This window comes from Condylostylus longicornis, unplaced genomic scaffold, assembly GCF_029603195.1.
Source record: "Condylostylus longicornis isolate FDR11 unplaced genomic scaffold, ASM2960319v2 ptg000020l, whole genome shotgun sequence".
NCBI classification, from domain to species: Eukaryota; Metazoa; Arthropoda; class Insecta; order Diptera; family Dolichopodidae; genus Condylostylus; species Condylostylus longicornis.
The window spans coordinates 82921-109479 of NW_026577989.1; the positions used below are offsets into that span (position 1 = coordinate 82921).

Sequence of the window (26559 nt, forward strand, 5' to 3'; positions counted from 1 at the left end):
TACTCGTAACTAAAAAAATTATTCTTTTATTAATTCCTGTTTTTTGCATTTAAAATTTTTTAATTAAAAAAAAAATGATATTCATTTAACAAAAAATAAATTTTAGTTCTTTAAAAAATGTAAGATGATAGGTAAAACTGAATCTGTAACATAATCAATTTTTCATTTCGGAAATTAATTTTTTGTTTTATTAAAGTTTCTTAATATTCCTAAATCAATTGTTTGGTTTAATCTGACAGCGGTTGATTCACTGTCTTCTCTTTTTACTTCAGAGTATTTTTGTGAAGATTCTGGCGAATTTTTTGTTGATGAAAAATCTATTCCACAATCTTTTAGTAGTCCAAAATCAAAAGAATTACTTAATTGTTTTGAATTTTTAAACAATTCATTTTCATAATCAACAATTTGGTTATTCATTTTATTTTTAAATTTATTTTGTGGTGGAACAATTTGGAGGTTTTGAATTATTTTAATCTTATTTTTATTTTCTTTTTCAAATAAAGACTTTAATTCTGACTCATTTACAATCTCATTTGATGTTGTGTCTTGTTGGTTTTTGGTAGTATGAAAACTAAATTTTTCATTGTCTTTTAATCCAAAAAGATTATTTGTTTCATTTTGAAAACTTTCCAAATTATTTTCAAATAAAAATTTATCTTCATTTAATTTCATTGATGTATTTACATTTTCATTTCTACTTTCCTCCAATATTGAAGACATATCTTTAGTAGCTAATAAATTTTGAAGTTCAACTGGTAGTGATTCTTTTACAATTTCAAACATTTCTTTAGCTTTTTTTTGAAATTCTTCTGATGAATATGATGGTGTATGACGTTGAAGTGTCATTATATCTGCATAAAAATCATACATTTTAAAACTAAAGTCTTTCATCAAATCATTACTGGATACATTTAATTTAGTATTCTTGTGTAGTTTCACTGGTCCAAGATCAGAATTATTCATAAAGTTGGCAATTGACATAAAACTGTCAGGTTTTTTTGGAATTTGAAAACTTTTATTTGGAAATAAATTATCAAGAGTTTTTTTCAATATATCAATTTCATCAATTGTTTCATTATGATTTGCAGATGCATTATTCTCATTTTTCTAAAAAATAAAAAAAAATTGTTTTTTAAAAATAATAATAGAAATGAATTTTTAAAGCATTAATTATGCATACAGTTGAGTTCATCCGAATGTCATTTAAAATATCATAAGCATTTTTTATAATTTCATCAGGTATTCCAACACGTTTTGCAAGTTTTAGACCATAATTTTTGATGGTCGTTACACCCTCCTTAAAAAATAATTTTTGTTTTTATAAATTTAAAAAAAAAGAGTATAATTCGTTTTATTAATTACTTTAACTTTATGGGTATATTTTAAAGATAAATTTTCACCATTAATAATTTCCTCGGCTTCAACGTGTAAACTAAAATTTGAAACAATTTAATAAAGATTCTTAAATTATAACATTTAAACAAAAATAATTTACTTGACAACATTGAAAAATTTTTCTTTTAATTCAGTTAATCGTAGAAAATGTGTTGCAATGTAAATGTGTGGCATTGGCAATCTAAAAATTTCAATATTTTGAAGTGTAAAACCTTTTATTTCAGAGTCTTCATCATTTGTATCTACTGTATATCCTTTTTTTTGTTCATATACTTTATAATTTGTCTCTAAAATTTGTTCAACTTGACATAACTTTGAGCAAATTTTCCAAGCTAAATTAAATCCTCCTACAGGATTTGTGGTTCTACAAAGTTCATCAATTATGATTAAACTTCTTGAAGTGATATTATTAAAAATATATTCTATTTCACGTATCTGAAAAATTACATAATGGTAATTAATATTCAATTAATTTAATTAAATTTACTTTACCTCATTAATGAATCCAGATCCATTCTGTTCTATTCGGTCATCGAATCCTAATCGCGTAAAAATCTTGTCACAAATTTTAAACTTTGCCTTTTTCGCAGGCACATAACATCCCAACTATTAAAAAGTTTTTAAAGCTCAACATTTAAATAAAATAAAATAAAAATATTTTTATTTTTAAAGTAAAGTATATTTTTAGCACTTTTCCAAAAAATTAAAAAAAAGTGCTTATTAATTTCACTCTGTCCGGCCGTCCGTTCGTCTGTCCGTGTGTCTGTTTACAAAACTTCTACACCCTTGAAGCATTTTTGAAATTTTGCAAACGGTATACTATAGTTAAACTTTAGAAAAACAAAATGGCCGTTCAAATTTACCGTTATCTAAAGTCTTTTTTTTCCAAATTTTTGATTTCGTTTTTCTTCTAGACCCCAGCCTGTAGAAGCTTGAAATTTTAGGGGCTTTTAGACATTAACAAATAGTTCATTTCGTTGGAAGAAAATTTTTTTCCATCTCCACTCCCTCTCAAATTATCGCCTCTTGAAATTTGTAAAATTTGAATTTTTGACACCTTATATTTCCGAAACCGCTAACTTTTTCAAATTTCTATAAACACAAAAAGCTAACGGTAAATTCCATGACATTAAAAAATATAATTATTTTTCTTAACTCACACAATTAACCCTTAAAATCGAGCATTATGGTAACCCCACTTTATATTAATTTTTGCTTTATTTCAAAGACTGCATCATCCTAAATATATGCAATCCTAGAAATAGCTTTGTATATAAACGAAAATAATTTTAATAGTGTGATAAATATATATAGACTGTATTTAAAAGCAGAATTTTCACTTGTTGAAGGGAAAAGTGCTACAATACAAACCAGTGGTTTGACCCAACTTCATTTTGATTTGAGTTCTTACCTGTGCTATAATTTGAATTATGGCAATTGTTTTAAGATAGACAGTTTTTCCAGCCATATTTGGGCCAGTTATAACATACACATTATATTCCGGTGTCCCGATCTTAATTTAAAAAGTAAAATTTTAATTTACAATATTTGTGTTTATTTCAGCTGTATAATAATTTCCATAAGCTTACAATATTGTTTGGTACACAAATTTTACTTGATTTTGAATTTTCCAAAAAAATATGGCAAGCATCAATAACACGAGTTTCTTCACCAAACTCTGGACAACAAAATCCATCCATTTGGCTTACCTTTAAATAAACGATTATATATTTGTATTTAATCAATTTAAAATATAATTTTTAATATTAACCTTAGTATACGATAGAATAATATCCAAATTTGCAATTAAATCTACTAATAAAAAGTTTACTTCACTATACTGTATTAAATCTTCTGTCAATTTTTTAATAATTCTAAAATTATATGTACATATGTAATAAATATCTTAATAAAATAGAAAATTATTTTATAATATCAAATAAGTTGCTTGATAAAAATAAAAAAAATTACTTTTCGCAACAAACATAAATTTCATTAGCTGTTTCTCTCAATTTAAAATTTGATTTTATAATTTCATTTGTAGTTAAATACATTGCATTAGATTTTTCATAAATCTGAAATTAATAAAATTGTTCTCATTTTCCAATTTGTTTTTTTTTTATATATTTTTGGATAAAATACCAAAGTCAAACCAATTGGAATTTCTATTTTTTCGCCTCTATTTTTTGGTTTTAATAATTGAATATGAAATCCTTTTGATGCTGAATAAGTCATTCGTAATGGTAAGGCATACTGTTCTGATAACTGATTTATATTTTCTAAAATATATTTTAAGAAAAATTATTAAAAAAAAATATATTTTAAAATTCAATATTATTTACCATTTATAGAATCTGTTAAATTATTATAAGTTTCTCTTAAAATATCCAAGTAATCATTTAAACCAGATCGAATAGCATGAATTCGTTGAAATATTTGTCCTGTACCTCTAATGAATCGAGTTTCTGGCCGTAAAACTTTATCAATAATATTTAGGATGTGTGCAAAACGTTCATCCATTAAATTCTTTAATGTAAGTGAAAGTAAAAAAAAAAAATATATTTTTATAGAAATTCTTAAAAGTACTCGCTTATTATTTACTGTATACGCCTTGTACAAAATATATGATTTAAACGGTTTCAATACTTTATGTAATTCAGGAACAAGTTCAAACTGAGTTTTTATGAGTAATATTCGATCAAGCATTGTTTGAACAGATTTAATAATATCTTTTTCTTCACGATCATTTAAAGCTATTTTCAAAATTTTATCAACATTATAAAATTTCTTTAAAATTTCCTGAAAATCAAAAAGTACTTTTAGTTATATAAAAATAATAATTTATATCAGTTTTGAATGATTACTAAAATTACAACTCAATACAAACAATAAGTCCTTTGAAATGGTCTCATTGATAACACAAGCAAGCATTTTTTTTTAATATAAGAATTATTTTACCGAAATTTGACCAATAAAATTTTCATTTTTAGATTTTGTTAATAAATCCTTAATGGCTTCCTGAACAAAAACAATATCTTTAAGTTCTAAATATGGTTCAAGAATTTTCGCTCGAATTTGTCTTTTTCCAATTTGAGTAACAGTTTTATCTAAAATATCTAACAAACAAGCTTTATTTTGTCTAGCTTTAAATATTGGTTGTAAAATCTCCAAACGATTGTATGTATTATAATCTTGAAAAATTTGTATACATTATAATTTAAATTCGAAATTTTTTATTATTTTTTTATTATTTAACATACCTAAAACCATTCGGCCAAATTTACCATCAAATTTAATTTTCAAACTGTTTGTCATAAATGTAATACTGTTTATGGCCTTTAAATATTTAAGTAAAGCAGAAGCTGCAGATATTGCATAACATCTTTTTTTTTCAATTAAGTTTATTTGAAATTTTTGATTATTTTTTTATTGATTCATTTAATACCATAGTAATAATAACGTATACCTTTTCTCATAAGTTTTAATTTCAGTTTTACAATTTTTCGATCCATAATTCAATAACATTTCTTTACCTTCTTCTTCATTGAAATGTTTTCGTGGTAAGGGAGTTATTTTTAAATCAAAAAATACCTTTTGAATTTTTTCAATTGATTTACAATTTCCCTCAGTTAGCGTTTTAGGTATTAAAATCTGTTAAAAAAATATGAGCTCTATACTCAAGTGTACTTTTATTGAAGATTTTTAACTTACTTCGGTAGGAGTATGAATTTGTAATTTTGTAATTAGAGATGTATATAACAAATCGTCATTAAATTGTGATAAATACAGTATAGGACTCCCTAAATCAATACTAGCTAATCCAATTTCACCTACTGAATTTCCACTGCCTTCACAAAATGCTAAAAACATGGAATGGATTTGTCAAAGTTTTGAAATTTATTTAATATTCAAGAACTTACCTAGAATAATTATATTTTTTAATGTACTTTCGGAAGAATTTTTGGCAGAATTACCATTATTTTTGGTGTCAGTAAAATCGAATGTATTATTTTGTCCCTGATCTAACGAAATATTGCTTAAAGATTCAAAATAATCTTTTGGAAATGTATTTGATGTTTTATTTTTTGCACTGACGCTTTTGCTAAAAATTTTTTTATAAGTAAAAAAAACTTTGATATTTATGGCAATTTGTATTTTACTTTAAATATTGAACTGAATCATCTGGGACACTTTCATTTTGGGCAATAGATGTTTTTGCTGTTTCAATTGCACTTAATCTAGCTTTAGCTAATTCCAAAGTGCTGGGATCTTCAAATGAAAATTAAATTTAAGTACTCAACTGTATTAAAATTTATAAAACAAATAATTTTTGCTAACCTAAATGCAAAATTCTTTCATAAAATTTTGAATTGGACACGTAATTCATTTTAAGTAACGGTACTTTATTGAAATTAATTGAAAAAATTTATGAATAGCAACTTCGTTTTTCTGATTATCACCGTATTAAAGCCAAATTGAACTAACGAGAATTTCTGTAAAATTAATGCATATTGTTATGTATTTACAGTTATACCAAATTTTTTTCAATGTGAAAAGTCTTACCATCGGTGATGCGTTTTCAATGTTTTCTTCTCAGTAAGGTAATGTTTACACAATATGTCACAAAATTTAAGATTAAATCTACAATAAAATCTTTGATGGTTGTTTACATATCAAACTGAAATTATCTGATATGGTCAGAATTTACATCAAAATTTAATAACTTAGCTACAAAAATTTTAACCAAAACCAAAGTAATCGCCATTGCAATTTCTTTTATTTGCCCCAAGACATAATTTGATGTAAAACAGGGTTTACATAGAGTCAAATTAAATCACAGATTTTGCCGCATACTTAAACAGTAAAAAACACTTTCAATACGATAAAATGTAATACGTAATGCTTTATTAGCGTAGTAAACGCATTTCACACGGTGTAAGTTAATAAATTTGCTGTTACATAAACCAAACCGTATTTTATCAAAAAACCTTCGAATATAGTCCGAAGGAAAGTTCTTTATTTAATAGAGTTATGCAGAAGATAAGTTTTGTAATTACACAAAAGAACCAACTTATTTTGAGTGGCATTATTTTGAATTAGAATACGTGATCAGTAGCGCCCCTTAAACGAAAGTAGTTCATCGTGTATTATACAAATTTTCTCCTGTAAATCACTTGATGAATTTCTCCTTTATGAAATTTGAATTATATACAAGTTTTATAGAAGTTTTACATTGTGATATCCGCAGGCTGTAAGCGGATATCACAATGTAAAACTTCTGTAAAAATGTTTTGGGAGTATATGTACAATTGTATGTAAGGCAAGCGGTATGTAAAGTCGAAATGCAGTAAAAATGCACAATTGTAATAGAAAAAGCAACACTAGTTACCATTTTTTGCTTTCGACTATCGAAATGTTTTTGTGTTTTTTTCGACTCTCGAAATTATTCGCTGAATTCGCTTCATAACTGATTTCTTTCGCTGAAATAACTGTCTTTTTCTTAGCGAAAATTTTAAATTATTATTGTTCATATTAAAAATCTTAGTTCAGTACGAACATTTGTTTCTATATTATTATCAAAATCGATTGGTTCCAAAATTTATTTATTAGAATTTCGCAAATATCTTATGATTTGGTTAAAAATTTTCAGAAGCGGTAAGTATTATAAATCAAGGGACGATTTGAAAATGGTAATTTTGAAAGTTTGCTTAAAGATTACATTGAATTATTTGGATTTGTTATATAAGTCTTCCAAAAACATAACATGACAACGCAATTATATCGCGATATGTATTGAAAAATGCACTGTATTAATGCTAATGAACTAAATCTTGCTAATGCAATTGTGCACAAACATTGCTAAATTTTCGCAATAGTACGAAATTAGTATGAGTCATATGAAATAATTTAAATCATATGAATTGTTTTGAATATATAAAATAATTAAAAATATAATACTTCCCCAGAACATCATCAATCTGACGATCATATAAATCAAATCAATTAAATCCAATTGCAAATGACGGTCATATTCAAATAAGGCAACTCCTGTCAGTGTTGATGTTTTATAATTTATAAATAAAAAATTTTTTTTTTTCTTTCTTGTTTTCTCTTACTACAGTCATTCTTAACAATAATTAGTTTTTGTAAATGCAGTAAAACTTGAGGGATTGCAAAAAAAATCAAAAAAATGCGATAGTAACAGAAACTGGACTCTTCATGATGCCTGGCGCATTGGAATTTATGATTTTTGCAAATTGTGAGTTTTCTGTGTTTATTTTGGAATAAATTTCATTTGTCCATATGTTGTGTCAAGCGCATATTTGAATTTATTAGAAACACGTCATGTTTTGCATTTTGTAATTCTTATTTTTGCATTACCTTCGAAAGCTGGTACGCCAGGGTCAAATAATAAGATAGAAAATAAAGTAATCATTCTTTTTTTTTTTCAATATTTTATTTAAGAATTTTAATTCTTTTATAGTATAACAATTTTCTTTTGTTGATTTTCAAAATTTGCATTTCCTTGTTGATAAGTTTTTTTTTTTTTGCCTTAATTTTTCATTTTTCCAAATTTTTTTTTATAATTTTAAGTTTTTTTTTTTGTTTTTTTTTTATTTTTATATTTTTTTTTTTTGCAATTTATATTAACTTATTCTTAAATATTAAAGTTCCGTCATTTAACAACTTTATGATATTAAGCAACAATATTCCATCTTTTTTTTTTTATTTTTTTTCTTTTTTTTTTCAATATAATAACATATCTTTAGGTGATTTATTATTTTTTTTTTTTTGTAGATTTTTCAACAATATTTTATTTTAAAAACAAATTTAACATATTTTAAATTGTTTACAAGAATATGTATAATATAATAATAATAATTATCATGTTTAAAATCAATAATTATATTAAGAAAATATTTGTGAAAAATAAAATTAATTACGAAAAAAAAAAAAAAAAGGCACAATTGAAATTTTGAACGAAAAAGTAAGTATGTATATTTTTTTTTTTTTCAATATAAGAATTGCAAAATTAAAATTATTTGAATTTGTTTGCATGTTTATTATTAGGCTAATATAAATTTTATGCAGTAGAAATAAAATTTTCTATTAAATGAGTAACACTTTAGTGTTACATTTAGAAAAGGCAATACAAAAAATTAAAGTTTTTGTATATTTATGGTATATTGTAGGTACTATAAAATATTATAGATGTAGGCTGATTTTATGAATTTAAATGAAGTATAGCTAATAATATAATTTTTGTTTTTCTGTTTCATCTTATTTAATTATATGTACTTATTATAAAAATAATTTTTAGTTTATTTAATGTTTTATAATTGTGAAAGATTTAAAAATTTTTTTTTTTTTTGGTGAAGATCATCAAAATTATATTTATATTATTTTCATTGCTTTGGCTCCACACATTACGGAACTTTGGATTGATTTCTTTACTTCCTTGTTTAACAAGTAAAATAAAATATTTTTTTTTTTTAATTGTATGAAAATAGTATACGATTTTTTCATTAACATGAGCATGTATATTATATGAATTTAGCAAATAAAAGTGCATAATTAAAATAAAACCTATTATTTTAAAAATTTTTGAAAATTTATAAAATTATGGTGAAAAAAATATTTATATTTATGTATGTATAATATTGTGTTTATAATGTGTATATGTGATGTTATAATTTGAATGGAAAATAATAAAAGTATAGAAATTAGAAATTTCAACAAAATTATTATTAAATATCCTCAGTTAATTATTATAATATAATATAAAACCATTCAAATCGAATAAATTGGAACTTAATTTTATAAGTATATTGTAATTTTCATGTAAAAGGTAAATAATATTTTATTTTATGTTTGTTTTTTCTTTCTTTTTCAATATATATTTATCTCTTTTTTTTTTTTGTTTTTTTTTGACTTTCTTTTCAAAATTTTTTTCCATTTGTTTATTTTTATAATAAATTTTCTTACATTAACATGCAACAAACTTCAGGTGGCTTAATACAATTATCATTATTATTTTTACAATTATTATTATTATCATTATTTAAATTAATATTTTTATTAAGCGATGTGTCATTTTCATTATTATGATTTATTGCAATTGAATAATTTTTTTGAAATTTTTCTTTATTAAAATAATTTTTATTATTATCATCAACATAATTATCATCATCATCATCATTACGATCATTTTCTTTATTTTTATTGTTATTATTAAAATTAATTATATTATTACTTAACAATTCGTTATGATTTGTTAGTAATTTATTATAATTAATGCTTTTACCATAAAGACTTTCGTATGGGGTTAAATCATTTAATTCGTTCATTGATGAATTGCCGCTACTAAACCTAGATTCCATAGTATCTAAGACAGTGTTGCCATTATTTCGATAATTTAAGCTATTATTATCATTAATATTATTATTATTATTATTTTTAATATTATAAATAGAATTTCGTTTTGGATTTTGTTGTAAATATTTTGAAGGATTTTCAATAAAATCATCCCAATAATATTCAATTTGTTGTTCTAATGATATTGTAATATTTTCATCCGATTTATTAATATTATTATTTTTGGTAGCAACCCTCTCACATGTATTGTCATCATAAATTTCAAATTTAATATTTGATAATGGATTATCGCTATTATAATCACTATCATTATCATTTTGATTTTGATTATTAACATCATTTATTTTAAGAGATGACACATGTAAGGGGTTGCTTTTCAAGTTTTTTGACTTTTTTATTTTATTTTCTTTATTGCTGTTTTCATCTTCTTTATTTTCGTTATCTTCAATTTCTGTTCCATCACTGTATTCTTCATCTTCACTATTATCTGTTAATGACCAACAATCATCTTCCTGATAATAATTGTCTTCATTGTTATCTTCATTTTGTAACCGATGTAGTGATAATGACGATTTAATTCTTATATTTAAATTTGGATCATCTGGGAGCCTTAAAATGGGTTCGGGAGTTTTTTCTTTGGTTTCATGTTCTAACCATTGTTTAACAGCATGTGTTAACGGAAATTTTTTGATATCATGGGAAGCAATTGGTGATTCAATTTCATTTGTTACAGATAGACAAGGAAACAATTTTGAACATTTTTTATCATCAGAACTTTTTGTAACATTCAGGCTATCACAATCTTTAGAATTTGTATTATTATTACTACTAGAACTGAGATCTAAATCTATAGCATAATTAGTATTAGTAATAGGTTCATTAAAAATTGGTGATATATTATGATTATTATCATGAAAGTCAATTCCTGATGAGCAACTGGTATTACTACAATATGTTTCATTTTTTGGCGATGTTAATGAATCTTCTAAGGTACTTGAATTTGTTTCTGAACTTTCTAATGAATTAAGATCAGTTTCGGAATGGTAATAACCATTTATCTGTTCATCACAAACTAAAGGAGGAGTTGCAATTCTATCTAATTTTCTTAGTTGCTCCTCTAATTGTTGTAATTGCAAAGCAAGACTAGATGTTGACTTATGTTTATCCAAACCATTTTCATTTATTGCAATATCATTTGAATCAGAAAGAGAATGTGATAATCTTTCTCTATAAATTTTTTCATCATTATTGTATAACGGTATTGCTGTCTGATTTATTTCCTTTAGATTACACAATCTTTCGGTATTTAAAATGGATTCTTCAACACCATTTTTATGATTTTTGTGCAATTCTATTGCTTTGTCTATTGTATAGCTATTTTCTAAATAATTTCCATTTATTTGATTGCATATTATATCGCTGGATGTATGATTGGATTCATTGAAGTTTTTGTCTATTTTAATTAAAGTGTCTTTTAGGTTTTGATTAATGTCTTTTATGCAATTTAATCCATTATTTGAATAATTAATTTCTTCTAATAAGTCACCATTCAATTTCTTTTTCAATTTTAACTCTGGAACATCATGTTCTGATAATTCTTTCGAAACTGCCTCAAAAACTGGATCGTTATCATTTTCAATATCTATTTTATGATTTTGTACTGCTTTGCATATTTTTTCAATTTTAAGCATGTTTTCTGAAACTTCATTTTCGTTCGATATTATCGTAGAGGGTTCATTTTGTTCTGTAACAAATAATCTATCACATTTTACAGTTTCCTTTTCTGAGTTCTCTGTCTGACCGTTAATGTCAAATTGCAAAAAGTTTTGGTTATCTGTTGAAGCAAAATTGATATCATTATTTTGATGTCCATTGCACTCCTTAGTGAGGTCATCTTCAACATTCTCAATTACAATCTCCTCCTCACTTTGGATTTGTTGTTCAGTGGCACTAACTTCACCAAATTTAGTAGAAATAGCTTTTGGTGTTTCCTCAATTATTGTAGTTCCTAAAATTAAACATTCTCTTGGCTTATCAATTTCATCATTTTGTATCATTTGATTTTCAGAATTTTCTAATTTTTCTTCGATATGCAGTGATTCCTTCGTATTACTGATGTTCTCACTTCCGTTTTCAGTCAATGCATCTGGCATTTCGTACATTTGTTCGACTTCATCTGCATTTTCACTTATCATGGAAGAAAATGGCTCTAGTTCTCCTGACGGCGCAGAAATTTCATTTTTAACATATTCGACAGTTGTTTTGGAGTGATCCTCATTCAATTGATCTTTTTCCAATTTTTCCTGCAACTTAATTATTTCCTGCAGTTTTTTTTTATCATCATTTTCTGTTTTAGGCTCTTGTTCACTTTTAGTTTCTTCTTTTAAATGTGTCGCCTTAACTGTTTCATTTTGCTTTAATAAAAATGAGGTCAATTTTTTTTCATCTTCTTTCACATTTATAACCTTTCCGTTTATAGATGACTGTACAACATCCAAGTTATCAATTGATTTTTCGACGGACTCCATTTTTTTGATCCATTTTAAGGATTCTTTTATACAGTTTTGAATATAATCCGAGTTCGCTTGTTCTGATTTTATTAATTGACTAGGAACTGTTGCTTGTTTGGTACCATTAGAGTCTTCATGCTGTTTTACTTCTGCAACAGTATTTAAAACACCATCAACTAAATTAATATTATTTTCTTGGTCAAATTTTCCACAATTTGGAGTTGAGGTGTTTGTATTTTCCGAACATGAAGACTTTCGTATCAAGTTTTTTGGATCCTCGCTTAAATTTGTTTTTATATTCCCTAAACTATTATTTGCAATAACAGAGGATTGATTACAGCCATTTAATGCAATAAAACTTGCATTAAATATATTATCAGACTTTTTGTTACAACCGATTGGTGAAGAACCATTACTAGATAGTGATTTTATGACATTCAATACCATTTCTTCCTCCTCCTTTAGAATATTTTTAGTCTTATATTTATAATCAAAACCGTTTAACATATCTAAATTACGACCTAGTGCTGAATGTTTCATTAATAAGTCCGGTGAATTTCCCATAATTATTTTTTCATTGACTTCATTATCATCTTCGTCTTCCTCTAAATTGGATTTCAATTTTAAATCTAATTCCTTCTCCAAATCTTCGTAGAGTTTAAGGGCAAGTGTGTCATTATCAATATCTTCCATTTCTATATTCTTATCAGTTTCTGTTTTATTAAGTTTTGTAAGTGGAAGTTCCAAGTTTTCATTTACATTTTCATTAATTTCTATATGCGATCCAGGATTTACTTGTGTTTTATCCTTAACTGCAGTCTTTTTGGCATTAGGAGTTTTCTTTGTAGATTTTTTATTCTTTTGTTTGGATTTCTTTTTGTCTGTACTTTTGTTTTCGGAATTTAATCCAGTTGCAGACGTTGTTTCAATATTTTCATCTATTTGAGAAATGTCGCTGTTTTCAACATTAGTAGCATTTTCACTATGAATAGTTTTAGTTTCGAGTACTTCGTCAGCCTGTATATCATCCATGTTAATATTTTCTTCAACTGGTAATGTCATTTCTTTTTCTACAAAATCTAAATCTATGAATTCTTTATCTACTTGGCCGCTATAATCTTTATAATGTTTATTTCTTTTACCACGAGATTTAACAGTTTGCCAGCTAATATTTTCCTTCATGGCAGTTAATTTTTCGGCAGTCTCGAGCGACTTTATTAATCTTTGAACCTCAGCATCATCCAAATCATTTTCTTCTGTTGATATGGCAGCATTTGTATTTGTAGAAGTTGCTTCTTTATTTGTTGCTTTTTCTTCGGCAGGTATGAGGTCTTTATTTAACATTTGTGCATAACTAAGTACATTTGTTGAAGGTAGTGATGGAACCGATTTCTCAACATTACTTGGTTTAGCTGAAACTTTCTCTTGTTCAAGTACTGTATTAGAAGATTTGGTTACCTTAACATTTTCAGTAGTACTGTTTTTCTTATTAACATTGACATTTTTCTCAGAATTGGAATTCATATTAGTGTAACTGCGATTATTTTTATTTCGATTACTTGATTTATTATTTATTTTTGCAGCTTTATCTTTATTTTTGAAATTAGATTTTGTGTCTTTGGTTTCTATTTTGTTATTAGTTTCATTTAAATTTTTATTACTGTTCTGGAAGACCTTGGGTTGTTGTACATTTTGTAAATTTTGGTCATTTTGCACTGCTAGAGATTTCTTTATTTGTTCAGCTAATGTTGGAACTGGCTTTTGACTAGATTCTTGTATTTTTTCAACTACATTTGTCGAATATAATTTAATACTATCTTTAACATTAACATTTTTCTCTTCTACTGAAACTTCATTGGGTTTCTTTAAATCTAAATTCTCAATTTTGAATTTATCTTTGGAAGGACTTGCGTTAACTTTCTCTGCGAGTATTGTTTCTGCATTTTGATTCACAGGAGAAGCCAAATTATTTGATATTGAAATGTCGTCATTTTGTTGAAGATATCTCGGTTGAAATTCTTTAACATTGACATTTAAGTGTGGTTTTCTAGGCACGAACTCGTCCACATTAACGTTAAGATTATTAACGTTAAATTGCTGGTTATTTTCCTAAAATAATAATTCGACGTCTCAAAAAACAAGTTAAAGGTTTTTTTCAAAAACTTACAGTCTCTTTAATATTTGGTGATTCGATTTGATCAGCATCACATGATTGTACATTTTCACTTGAGATTTGTATCTGCGTTGCGTTTTCTGCTGGAATAGTAATAGAACTGCAATTTTCTTCTTCCTTGAGAGTTTCATTAGTTTGTTCTATTTCGTCGTTCTGTAAGAGAAATAAAGAATATTAAATAAACAGATAAAACACATTTCATAAAATGTGATCTAAATAGTAAGGTAAAATGCCGGGTAGTCACGAGAGCTTTAATACCATTTTGGGACCATCCTGTATAATTAAAATACACACAACCATAGATGTGTGTCTACAAAAAGAAACTCTATAAACATAAATTTTAAATACCTCTTTGAAAATCATTTCTGTTTCGGTTGGATTGACTTTTTGTTCAACTAAATCTGACGTTACTATGCTTTTACATTCAGTTTTGTCAACGCTTTCTGTAATTTCTTCAATTTGTTCACCTTCACCATTTGTTGTTATGGATTCTTCACTAATTATGCCAGGATGAGCTTCGTATGGAGGAGGACCTGAAATTAGCTGAATTGAAAACAATTGCAAAAATATTTTGTTTTTGCCTTTACTTATGAATGGCATTATTGGTTGTCCGCCATAAAAATTGATTGGATAGAATATTGGTTGATACATTGGAGGACCGGCATAACCGAAATTAAAAAAGTTTGGATCACAATTACTTCTCTGTAGCATTATGGAACAAAAATATGTTTGTTAGTAAATTTATTAAATACTGTTTAAAAATGTAAATGGTTAAGTACCATATGTGGATGATAACATTTATTGTGTTGATGTTTTTTATCTATTTGTTGCTCTTTTGTTGAATCATCTGTTTGCTCCTTAGAAATTTCGGTATTTTCATTAATGTCTTTACTGCACTCAACATTTTCATTTGTAACCATTTCTTCTGATTTCTCATCAGTTTCAGATTGTTTTTCTTTTGTTTCATCTTCATTTTCTGAATCTATAACCGTTTTTTCTTCCTTGGAGTTTTCATCCATTTCATCGGAAGTTTTCTATTTATTTATTGTTTTTTATTATGAATTCACATAAAACGACTTTGTTAAAAATAGATTACCTTTTCATCTTCTGTTGGAAATCCTTGTTCAACAGTTTCATTGTCGACATCTGATATTGATGGTGTGTTTAAATCTGGAGGACAGAAATTATAAGGCGAATAACCATAAGGCATCATAAACATTTGACCAGGATAATGATCAAAGCTATTAGGGGGCACGAAAGCTACAAAGAAAAAAAGAAAAGAAAGAAGATTTGCAGAAGGAATTAGATTTAAAATTGAAATTAAATTCTCTGAATCAACAATTTTCTAGTAAATAATGGTTTAGAAAAGAAAGCATAATTTTCATGATTCTTTGATGTAATAAAAAATAAATGAGAGAATACAAAAATACATTTAATACCTCAAATGGAATTAAGTACTTACGATTAACATATAGAATACCATTTTGATCAATGTAACTATACATAAAAGCATGCTCTGGATCTACTATTGAATCAGAATGAATTGATGAACATTGTTCTGGACTTAGTGATGAAGGTACACTTGTTGCTGTTGATCCTGACTCTTCGGATACAATACTTGCTGTTGCTGATGAATTTGTATTTGTATCGGTTGAAGATAAATATGATGGTCTCGGTCTCGATAAATAACCCTTTTTAAATAGAACATCTTGTCTTGGGGTAGTTATTCGTGTGTACTCGTCTACAATTATAATTTTATTTTAATAATATGAAAATTTAAGTACAGTTTAAATTTAAAAAAAAAAAGGAATAAAATGCAAGAAAAAAAAACTGTGTCACTGTCATTGGGATCTATCTGGTCGTTACAAATTATGACTAATAAATATAAAAATACTATATACTAGTTATCTACTACTTTTTGCAATATTTGAAATAATTTGGACTTTTCCCCACAAATGCAATATTTAATATTCATTTTCAAAACGGTTACAGTTTCTTACTTATTTCAACATATAGGCCTATAGGCCAACGGTATTCATTAGCCCAAAAAAAAAAAATAATCTAGGGGTGTTAAATCAGGTTGTTGGTTGTTAAAATTGAGGTGAATATCACGATATAATTAATTTGCCACACCCTTAAATAAATATAATGTTTGTTTGACTGGTTATACAGCATAAAATTTATCTTCGTCTAATCCGATGTTAATGTGATAAATAACACAAATTAATTCAAATAGCTTCTAGATTTTAAGCAGTCTGCTAACCGTTTGTCCTTCCTCATTTATAAAGAAATAAAGGCAAATTACTCTTTACCAAAAAGTCTCTTTCAATAGAAATAAAGATCGGTCTTCAATAAATTATAGATTGTAATGGGGGTAACATTTGAATGGAATTACTTTATCAAATTCAAATTATTATAATTTAAAATTACCTTCATTAAAAAGTGGTTTCGGATAATTTTCTTTATTTGCCGCTGTTGATGATGATGATGTTGATGATGATAATTCATTATTTGATGATGTTTTATTTAAATTATTTCTATTATATGATGAATATGATGTCCGGTTTGCTCGACTAGTCGCTCGTCCAGCACCATAACTAGAATAATATTTTGTTGACGATAATGATCCACCATTTTGCATCGAATATGGTTTACGTCTATTATTATTACTATTATTATTATTATTGTTATTATAAGATGATGAATATCTTGAAGATGATGATAATGATCTTGTATATCTAATATTATTTGGATTTAATGTTGTTAATGTTGTATCATTATTGACACTAGAGGCGTTACTGGTGGTATTTATTGCAATAAAATTACTATTGTTATTATTATTGTTGATTGAACTACTATTGTGCTTATTATTATAATAGTAACTTGAATTTGTATTATAACTATTAATTCGAAAGTGATCGTTTCTATTGCTATTATTATTATTATTATTATTATTAATATAATTATTCGATGATGGACTGAATGCAGATGATTTTCGTTTTAAGTACGAGAAATTTGTTCCAGAATATTTAAAATTGTCATCTACTGAAGAAGCTTAAAAAATAAAGAAAAAAAAAATATTATATAAACACATTTGAACGAAAAAAAGAAGAGACGTAAAAATATATGGAATTAAATTAGAATTTATTATATGTTATTGGCAAATATATATATATATATACGTATTTTTAAATTGTAGCTATAAAGATCATTTTAGAAAATTTTTTGCGGTGTATTTATTAATAAACTACGTAGCTGCGTTCTAATATAATATCTTATTGAACATTATATACTGAAAACTTAGTTTTTAATACGACTAAATTGATAACATTCGTTTGAGCAGTGCATTACAAAGAAGTTTACAAAATGTATGTAGTAATTTGTTTCATACAAGACGTATTTTTAGGACGAAGATTAACACTATGGTTTATATTTTATGGCACTAATATGGTATTAAATTTTATACCGTAAATTAAAAAATTTGCCAACCACATTACCGCATTATGAAAATCTAATCGTAACCTATGAATCACATATTCATCAATTGACCAATGTAGATCAAACCGTATTAATCGTATTTTCGGCATAGGATTGAGTTTTCATTTAATATTGATATATTGGTACTCAACATTTCAAAAGCATATTAGATTTTCACTCAAAGACAATCTTGAAAACCCATGTTCAACCCTTTAAATTTTTTTTTGTTCTTCAATAACCTACAACTCATTGGATCAACCAAATTTTACTTTGAGTTTTTTTCCTTTGATTCTATTATTTCTTCTCTAAAATTTTGTTGTACTTTGGAATTTATTATTCTCTAAATCATTTATAAAAAATAAAAAACAAAATAGACTAGTTAAAAAAACATCAAAATAGATTTTTTTTTTCTTCACTTTAGTTGTTCAACTTTCATTTGGGGGTTTTCATTTGAGGAGAAACTTTTCAGTGGCGTAATGTGTATATACACTTTAATTTGTAGGTATGTATATGGAATCACTAAAGAAGGTCAGTTAATCTAAAAATAAAACACCGGAGACAAAAAAAAATAAATAAAATATTTTTTTTCAATGTTGAAACCAAATAATTTTTCCATATTGAATGGTTAATTCATTTTCATAATTTTAAAATATTTGAAAAAAAAAATAAAGAATTCAAATGCCAAAGGTTAAGAAAGAGTTAGACAACTCTTACGTATATTCTATGAGTAATTTTCGCATATTTCTTAGGCAATTGTTTGTATAAGCGTATTTAACGAAATATTTTTTAGAAAAAAAAATTATTCAAATATAAATTTTGTATAGTTTGAAACTTTCAATTGTATTTTATTTTTTTTGAATAAAATTAAAGTTCTATTTCAAAAAAATTCAAAAATTATTTTTGCAGAATGAAATCTAAATTCATAAGAGTCCATAAAGATCTATAAGGCAATTTACATTTTTTACATTTTTAATTTTGCATAATATTTTTACAATTTTACTTTGGAATCAATAACATTAATGAGCGCATCAAGATATATGTACATAAATTATGTTTTCTCAAAGGAAAAGAGTAGAAGTAAGACGAAATTTGCGTGTAAGCTTAAGCAACGACACGGGTTCTGTTCCTGAAGACGAATCACAGATTTGCTAGCATTGAGCAGGAGAGATTTCAGTATTGCGAGTGCATATCGGTTTAATAGATTGGAGGAGCTCTCGCAAACGCCTGTTAGTGATCTGCTGACCTTTGTCAAGGGACTTGGATGCTTTAGCGGATGGAAAAGTGTTGGTGGAAAAGTGTCGATCAGTTTTCTATTCTCCTTAGTATGCTAGGTGACAGCGTTGAGGATGAAGAAGACTGTTACACATCCGAAAATTTTTAACACTAGAGTTTTTTGTTTCATGGGTTTTGTTTCATTTAGTTCATCTAAAACTGACTATACACTTTTTAAGAAAGATATTCATATTCGGAAGAAATTTTTACCGGCTACAAATTTTGGTCGAAATATGGAAAGTTTTAATACCATAGTAATGACCATTCGAACATTCTAAAATTCGAAATAATGAACCAATCCTATATATCTATACTAAAATTTATTATTAAATGATAGTTTGCCTACATAATCTTCTAAGACAAAAAAACAAAATTCTGTACTCATAAATTGGTTTCATCTTAATAATATATTCAAACATAATTTTAATATTGTGAATTTTAAATAAAAAAATATTTTTATGTTTCCAATTCAATTTCAATTATTATATAACAATCTTATCTGAGGGGTTTCTATACGAGTATAATATTGCTATATTAAAAAATGATTGTTTGCGTGTATTTTTATAGCCATCAATTTTTTATCAATAACAAATCAAATTTTTATTTTTTAAAATTAGAAAATTACACTATATATATACACATACGCATATGTAGCTATATAATATGGTTTCCTTTGGAACACTGGCTATATTTATAGCTATGAGACAAATAAAATATGAAAACATAGATTAGATTTTAACGTTTTAAAATCTAATCAATAATGTATAATCTCAACTAGTAGTACCAATACTAAATAAGGCTTGTTAACAATTTTATTGAGCAAATAAAAAAAATATATTGTTTAATTTGACGTATGATTTATGAAACATCAAATTGATATGTAAATATATTAGTCGATTTTTTAAAATACAAAATAAATTTGTATGTGTTTGTATGCGTATATATGTACGATTAGTTAGTAATCAGCTTGACCTACTGCCACATTTGAAAAATTTTTTTTTTTCGCAATTAGCAGAGAATGGCAATAAATTAGAGAAAAAAACATATTTTGATGACTTTTGAGTAGTTAAAATCGTTGATGACTTTAAAAAACAAAATAAAAACTCTTATTATATTTTAATAAAATTTAATTTGAAAATAGCAGAATGTATTAAATATCTCTAACTACATTTAGAATATTGGATGAAATAAAGTGTATGAAAACGTTTACACATCAAACATTGTTCATTGATTTAATTTGATAATAATTCTGTCAAACAAAATTCACGAACGTTTACAAATCAAACTTTTCTCAAAATGTAATCAAATCAAACAAAATCAATGAGAACAATGTTTGATATGTAAGCGCTGACTAAAGCAAAAAATTCTTTAACAGAGACAAAAAAATGTTTTCAATAAAAAACAAGTCTATTTTGACTAAACTATCACAGATACTAAAAGAGTAGCTTGCGATTCTAAAACTCAAATATCAAGCAACGTAAGAATATTATACTGTACTTAAAAACGTTAAAATGGCGATTTTGACATTTAAATATTGCATGAATTATTTTATAGCTCGCAATAATTCTTTAAACGTATTTTTAAGTTTAGGATCACAAGACCTTCTTGACGAAGAATATTATGTAAGGTCGCAACTCAAAAATGTTTTTTTTGAACGCCATTGATATTTTGTTTTTTTGGTATAGAACAAGATAGTCTATAGAGAGCAGTGTATTCCAATATTTTTTAAGAAAACTTTTTCAGCTTTACAACAATATCTTTTAAAATTATACGAATTTTTGAAAAGTAAATCTATGTTACTTCCAACTGGAAAAAAAAATATGTAAGGAAATTTGTGGGATTATAAATGTTACATAAATTGTTGGCTTGATCACGCTGTTTTCAATAAAATATGAACACTTATCCCCATAAATACCTGATATGCTTGTAGAATTTTATATACTTATTATAATACTAATTATATTTGTATATTGTATGGCATTTCTTTAAAATTAAATAGGTCACATAGAATATTATAAATCTGGTAGTATTCTAAATCATAGTGGATATTACAAATATTCTATAATAGCCAAGAAAAATATTTTTTTATTAATTTGAATGCGAAATCATCGCATTTATAAATTCTTTTTTTATTTTTTATCAAAAATAATTTTTATTTATTTAAAATTTTTTTTGTTTCTTGCTTTATTAGTATTTTATTATCACATTTTTTTATTATTAGTATGACCATTTTTTTGTTTTTGTTTTTTATTTTGGAAAAGATTCAAAATTTTTTAATTTCCGTATTATAATATAGCGTAAATCTGTTAGAAATTTGTGTGTTACTAACCTTAGAAAATTTAAAAATTTAATATTAATTTTAATCCATTAGAGTATATTTCGTAATCATATTTTGAACGAAGTAAAAAGAAATTGTATAACAGTTCTCCAAATAGACTTCATTTTTTATGCCATACTTTTAAAAAAATATTTTATAGTTATATTTATTAAATAGTTATAATTAAAAATATTAATAATTAAAAATGAAAAAAATTTATTTCATCACTAGATTTCCTTAACGGACGGACCCAGAATGTATATCGTCCCGCAGAACCTTATGAAAAAAAATTACGAGTCTTTGCTTCATCTAAATTGATTCCGGTGTTTCTTCCATGAATAATGAATAACAAAACTAAAACAAATCGATTCATAAAAATGAGTTGCCAGGTTGTCGCATTTTGTTTGCCAGATAACGCATTAGTTTTGGTTGCTTTTTAAAAATTCTTTATGCTCTTTTATATTTGAAAAAGAATAGTTCTACTAATTTAATCATAAAATAAATCACCTATCGAAAGTGAACGTAAAGGCTACAAGGCTCATAGTATTAATCTATTGTCTTAGCCATTTTGCTACATGTGAAATGGTTGTAACTTCAAAATTTGACTCATACATATTTTTCGGTAATACAATTAGTTCTCCTAGTAACAACCTGATATATTTCTAGACCTGATATTTTGACTAAGATTGTGAAGTTAAAGTGGGTTGTGCTAGGGGTTTGATTTACATATATAGATCTGATAACTTTTTCACAGCGGGTGTTTTAGCAACATTATACGATAAAAATTGCTTTTGGTTGGATATATGTATGTAGCTCTAGTAATAACGTTGCATTTTCTAAAATCGATGTTTCTTTTCAAAACTTTCTTGTCTCTATAATGACAGTCAAACTATAAAGAGTAAAAAGATCAATTTTTTTTCTAATATTTTCTTATAAAATATACTAAAAATGATATCAGTTTTTATTTTTCTAAATATTTTACTGTGTAGTTTTTGCAAATTATTTCAACCAATTCAATTTTGGTTATTTTTAAAATGATGCATTTGGAAGTTAGTCAAATAATTAAATAAAATTTAATTGATTTTGTTAATTACAATATAATGTGATGGAAATCATTAAAGCAAAAAAAAAAATATTTCAAAATTTCAAAACATGAGACATTATCGACCTTTTAATTAGTTGTTTACAATTAAATAATCACGTTATAATTTATAGAAAGAATGGTTCTTAATTTTAATTTTAGCAATAAGATTTGTATGACGATAAATGATCATCAGTGGTCTTAGAATGGTCGATCAGTAACATGTGATCGACATGACTTTAGATTATCTAAAAATTTATAATAAATAAGTATGCATGTATTTATATAATAAAATATACATTAAAAAAAATTTAAATAAAATAAATAAAGTCACCATATTTACCTTATTTTGAGTAGGGTAACCTGTTTGTACGTAGACCAAATCAGAATGAAATCAGAATTAAATTGAAATTGAAAATTTAAAACATAGTATACATAATTCTTCGATATTATACCATTTATTAAATATCAATACTGGTATGGCAGTTAAAGCGAAATCAGATTTATCAGACTATAGATCTACAACATCAAATTTCATTCTTGTTTCGATTGGTTTGCCTGTGTTCAAAAATAATAATGACTTAAGTCTTTTCTTAACTTCACAAAATTTTCTGAAATGAAATTGTTTAATTTTGATTCTCATTTACTTTTTTCGATATAATTTCTGCTTAAAAGCCGGCTTAAGTAACTTCCAGTCTTAAAATGTGTAATTTACATCTGGCTCCAAAATACTTCCATTGTTTCATAATTAAGTGATCTTTCTATATTTAATGGACATTATTTCACAAAAAGTCTATTTCATCTAAATCTTAGAAGTGTTATTTTAAGAGTTCTCTATTGTCAAAAACTTTAAATTATCAAAATTTAAAAAAAATAATAATTTTTCCATATTTCGAATTTTTTTTACTACATGGTATTTCTTAAAATTGTTTAAATAGCATAATGAACGCATATACATTATACTATTTATGTATATATATTTATGTATTTTTATATATATTTTTAATGTGTATTATATTGATACAATATAGTCGAGTGAAGAATTCATATTTCCTATGAAATTAATTTCAAAAAAATTCTTGCAAGAGAAATTTCTAATCAACTTATGTTTCGAAAAACTTAAATTTTTTGGGAAGAGCTGGCAGCATAAAACTGTTATAGTTGTAAAACACGGCTACTTAATGAAAATAGAAAATTTTGTTTCAGAATGAGAAAATTCGTTGCATTCTATTCGAAATTCTATTGACATGAATTTTTTTTTATAATTGACGTAAATTTAGAAGTAGTGGAACTTTCTTTATACACATTATATACCATTTAGGTTGACATCGATAATTAGACCATAGGTAAGCTATATTCTGTTTTTATATAATTTTCTATAACTTTTGTTTCTATTTGTTAGTGTTATACACGGCTTCGGTCAGAGGTTTTTACGTTTTCAGACAGTGATATTAATCAATCATATTTTAAAATTCAAATGAAATACAAATTTAATTTTGAAATTTGAAATATGGAACTCTGCTCATACGTTTGTTTACAAAACCTCAACACTTTTCAATATAGTGAAATTGTAAGAATGAATGAAAGTGAACTTAAATTGAATTTCGTACACATCTTAGTGGTCAGATGTAAAATCGTGAAAATTCCCAAGTTTTTAATAAGTTATACTCTGAACAAAGTAGAGTCAACCCGAAAATTCTACAAACGAGGACAAGTCCGTTGAATTAAATTAGACTCTTATGTTAATTCATTTTTTCGATAAATTTTTGAAGTGCCTTTATTCTGATACAACAGTTCGAATGAACCTCAAATTTTGATAGTTTATAGATATCGATATGATGTGTGTCTCCATATCTTCCATGTATAAATACAAACTCGAGAAATTTAAAAGAAAAATGTGCTATTTTACAGAACTATGAGATTTAATCGACTATACATATATACATATATATATAATTTATTCTGTCTTCGTTTTTGATTTCTTCCTTAATATTTTCTAATATTAAAACATTAGGGGTTATTTAAGGGTGACTTCCCTCTATAAATTCTTAAACTGAAAATAACTCACTCAAATTCAAATGAACTGTATAAAAAATGAAAATGAAGAAACAAAACCCCAAAACTGTTATTCTTGTAAATCGAATTCATAAAAGAAATTTGAACAAAAAAAAAGAACATGAGAAGAAAATTTTTCTTTTCTAAAATAACACTATGCAAGGTCTTTTCGTATAAGTGCTAAAAAAAAAAAAAATATAATATAGGGAAAAAGTTTTGAAGTCAATTTTATTGGTTGGTTGCTTCAGCATTAGGGCATTAAATTTTATTTTAGTAACAAAATCTATTTTAGTTTTAGAAACTAAACACAAGAAAAAAAAAACAATACAAAAGTACTCCATAGAATAATCGATCGGTTTTTCTTTTGTTCAAAAATAAAACAAAAAAAAATGTATTTATATATATATATATATGAATATATATACATATATATGAATAAAATAACCAACACTATATATATGGTTTGTGTGAAATGTATGTATGCATGCATGTACGTCAAAATATTTCTATTTCACTTAAAATACCATCCCCATCGTATTCTAAAGATAGTTTTGATTTTTACAATCGTACACGTACATAAGTATATATACATAATTTTTTTAAAAACATACTAAAAAATAAAAAGTCAAAATAAAAGAAAGGCAAAATAAAATTCTATTGAATTTTCTATACAGTTGGGCACCTCGTTTTGTATTAATTTTTACGATTTTCTGTCTTTAGGCGATAATAGACACTCATGTCAAATATACGAAATTAATTTATAAATATCTACATATATACATATATACATTATTATTGGAAGTCTATATGATTGTGTGCACATTTTGATATAGGTTGTACGTAAGTATGTAAAATATCACAATATTTTTTGTATGATGATGAGGAAGCGTTAATTGCACACGAATTAATCTTAAATGAAGATAATTTACCCATATATTTTTAAATCATTCGATGTTCCTTTTTGTTATTCTTATTATTTTCTTTTTCAAATTTGAAAGTAAATCACTTACTCTAAAGGTATTTAGGTAAACAATTTTCATTTTATTTTAATTTTCAATTTGATATTTTTAGAGGAAAATGTACTACAATTGTGTAGTTTTTATATTTATATATATAACAAACATAATATATACATATATGTAGGTATTGAATTTTTATAAAAACATACTTATACGTACATATGTATGTACATATGTGTGTATAAGAAAGTGATTGTATTAAAAAGTAGGTGACTGTTACTAACAAGATAATTGAAATTGAAAATTATTACAGTTTGTTTAAGTAATTATAAAATAGTAATAAAAAAAAATTTTTTTATATTCAAATTTTACGAGCTGTTCAAATATTTAGAAATTCTAAAAATTTTGGAATTTTAATGATTTACCCCTCTATTGTTACTCATACCTATCGTAACAAATATAACTAATCATTTTAATATATTACTAATGATAATAATTATTATTCGATTACTGACATACACATATATTTAAAATAAATTTATTTATGGGCATGCAAACTCATTGTATGTAGATATATGTAATTAAAATAGTTATATATATATATATATATATATATATATATATAAGTGAGTGTTATGTAAACGAATGTATATAATTTTTAATATTAGATCTATTAAGAAACTATTGTAATAGATGCATTCCAATACATGTTTTATATTATTGTAAAAAGACCCATTGAAGACCAATTTATTTTGTTAACAATTTAGATCTATACATATATTTGTATATATGAACATACTAATTACCAGTAAGCATTAACACGGCTGGGAGAAGCTTTCGCCAATGAACTATTGAACGGCTGGAACATCATAATCCAGTTTGAAGGCATATACACTTCAAGCCGGGTATAATCTTATTACTTAAATATATTTGCCTAAAATCTA

The 26559-nt window shown here is 25.3% G+C and overlaps 2 protein-coding genes across 2 annotated transcripts in view; both read right to left on the bottom strand.

The window, feature by feature from the left end:
• Positions 1–144: 144 nt before the first annotated feature.
• On the bottom strand, positions 145–5265 carry LOC129606704 (mutS protein homolog 4-like). Its single transcript, XM_055517182.1, has 15 exons — positions 5107–5265; positions 4656–4731; positions 4365–4586; positions 3997–4148; positions 3738–3921; positions 3538–3674; positions 3367–3470; positions 3167–3269; positions 2985–3104; positions 2807–2908; positions 1888–2001; positions 1496–1830; positions 1363–1432; positions 1181–1297; positions 145–1107 (listed from the first exon to the last, which is right to left on the bottom strand). Exons 1-15 carry the CDS (start codon positions 5263–5265, stop codon positions 175–177), a joined length of 2928 nt encoding a protein of 975 aa, XP_055373157.1. The 3' UTR covers positions 145–174.
• A 3165-nt stretch (positions 5266–8430) lies between these two features.
• LOC129606698 (putative uncharacterized protein DDB_G0282133) overlaps positions 8431–26559 on the bottom strand; it is a 72447-nt gene continuing 54318 nt past the window's right edge. Inside the window, exons 4-11 of the mRNA XM_055517164.1 lie at positions 16885–17508; positions 15917–16195; positions 15551–15714; positions 15234–15488; positions 15042–15156; positions 14803–14987; positions 14449–14607; positions 8431–14390 (exon numbers count right to left, since the gene is read on the bottom strand). Of these exons, the coding sequence (XP_055373139.1) occupies positions 9378–14390; positions 14449–14607; positions 14803–14987; positions 15042–15156; positions 15234–15488; positions 15551–15714; positions 15917–16195; positions 16885–17508 (6794 nt within the window). The 3' untranslated portion in view covers positions 8431–9377. The remainder of the gene's footprint in view (positions 14391–14448; positions 14608–14802; positions 14988–15041; positions 15157–15233; positions 15489–15550; positions 15715–15916; positions 16196–16884; positions 17509–26559) is intronic.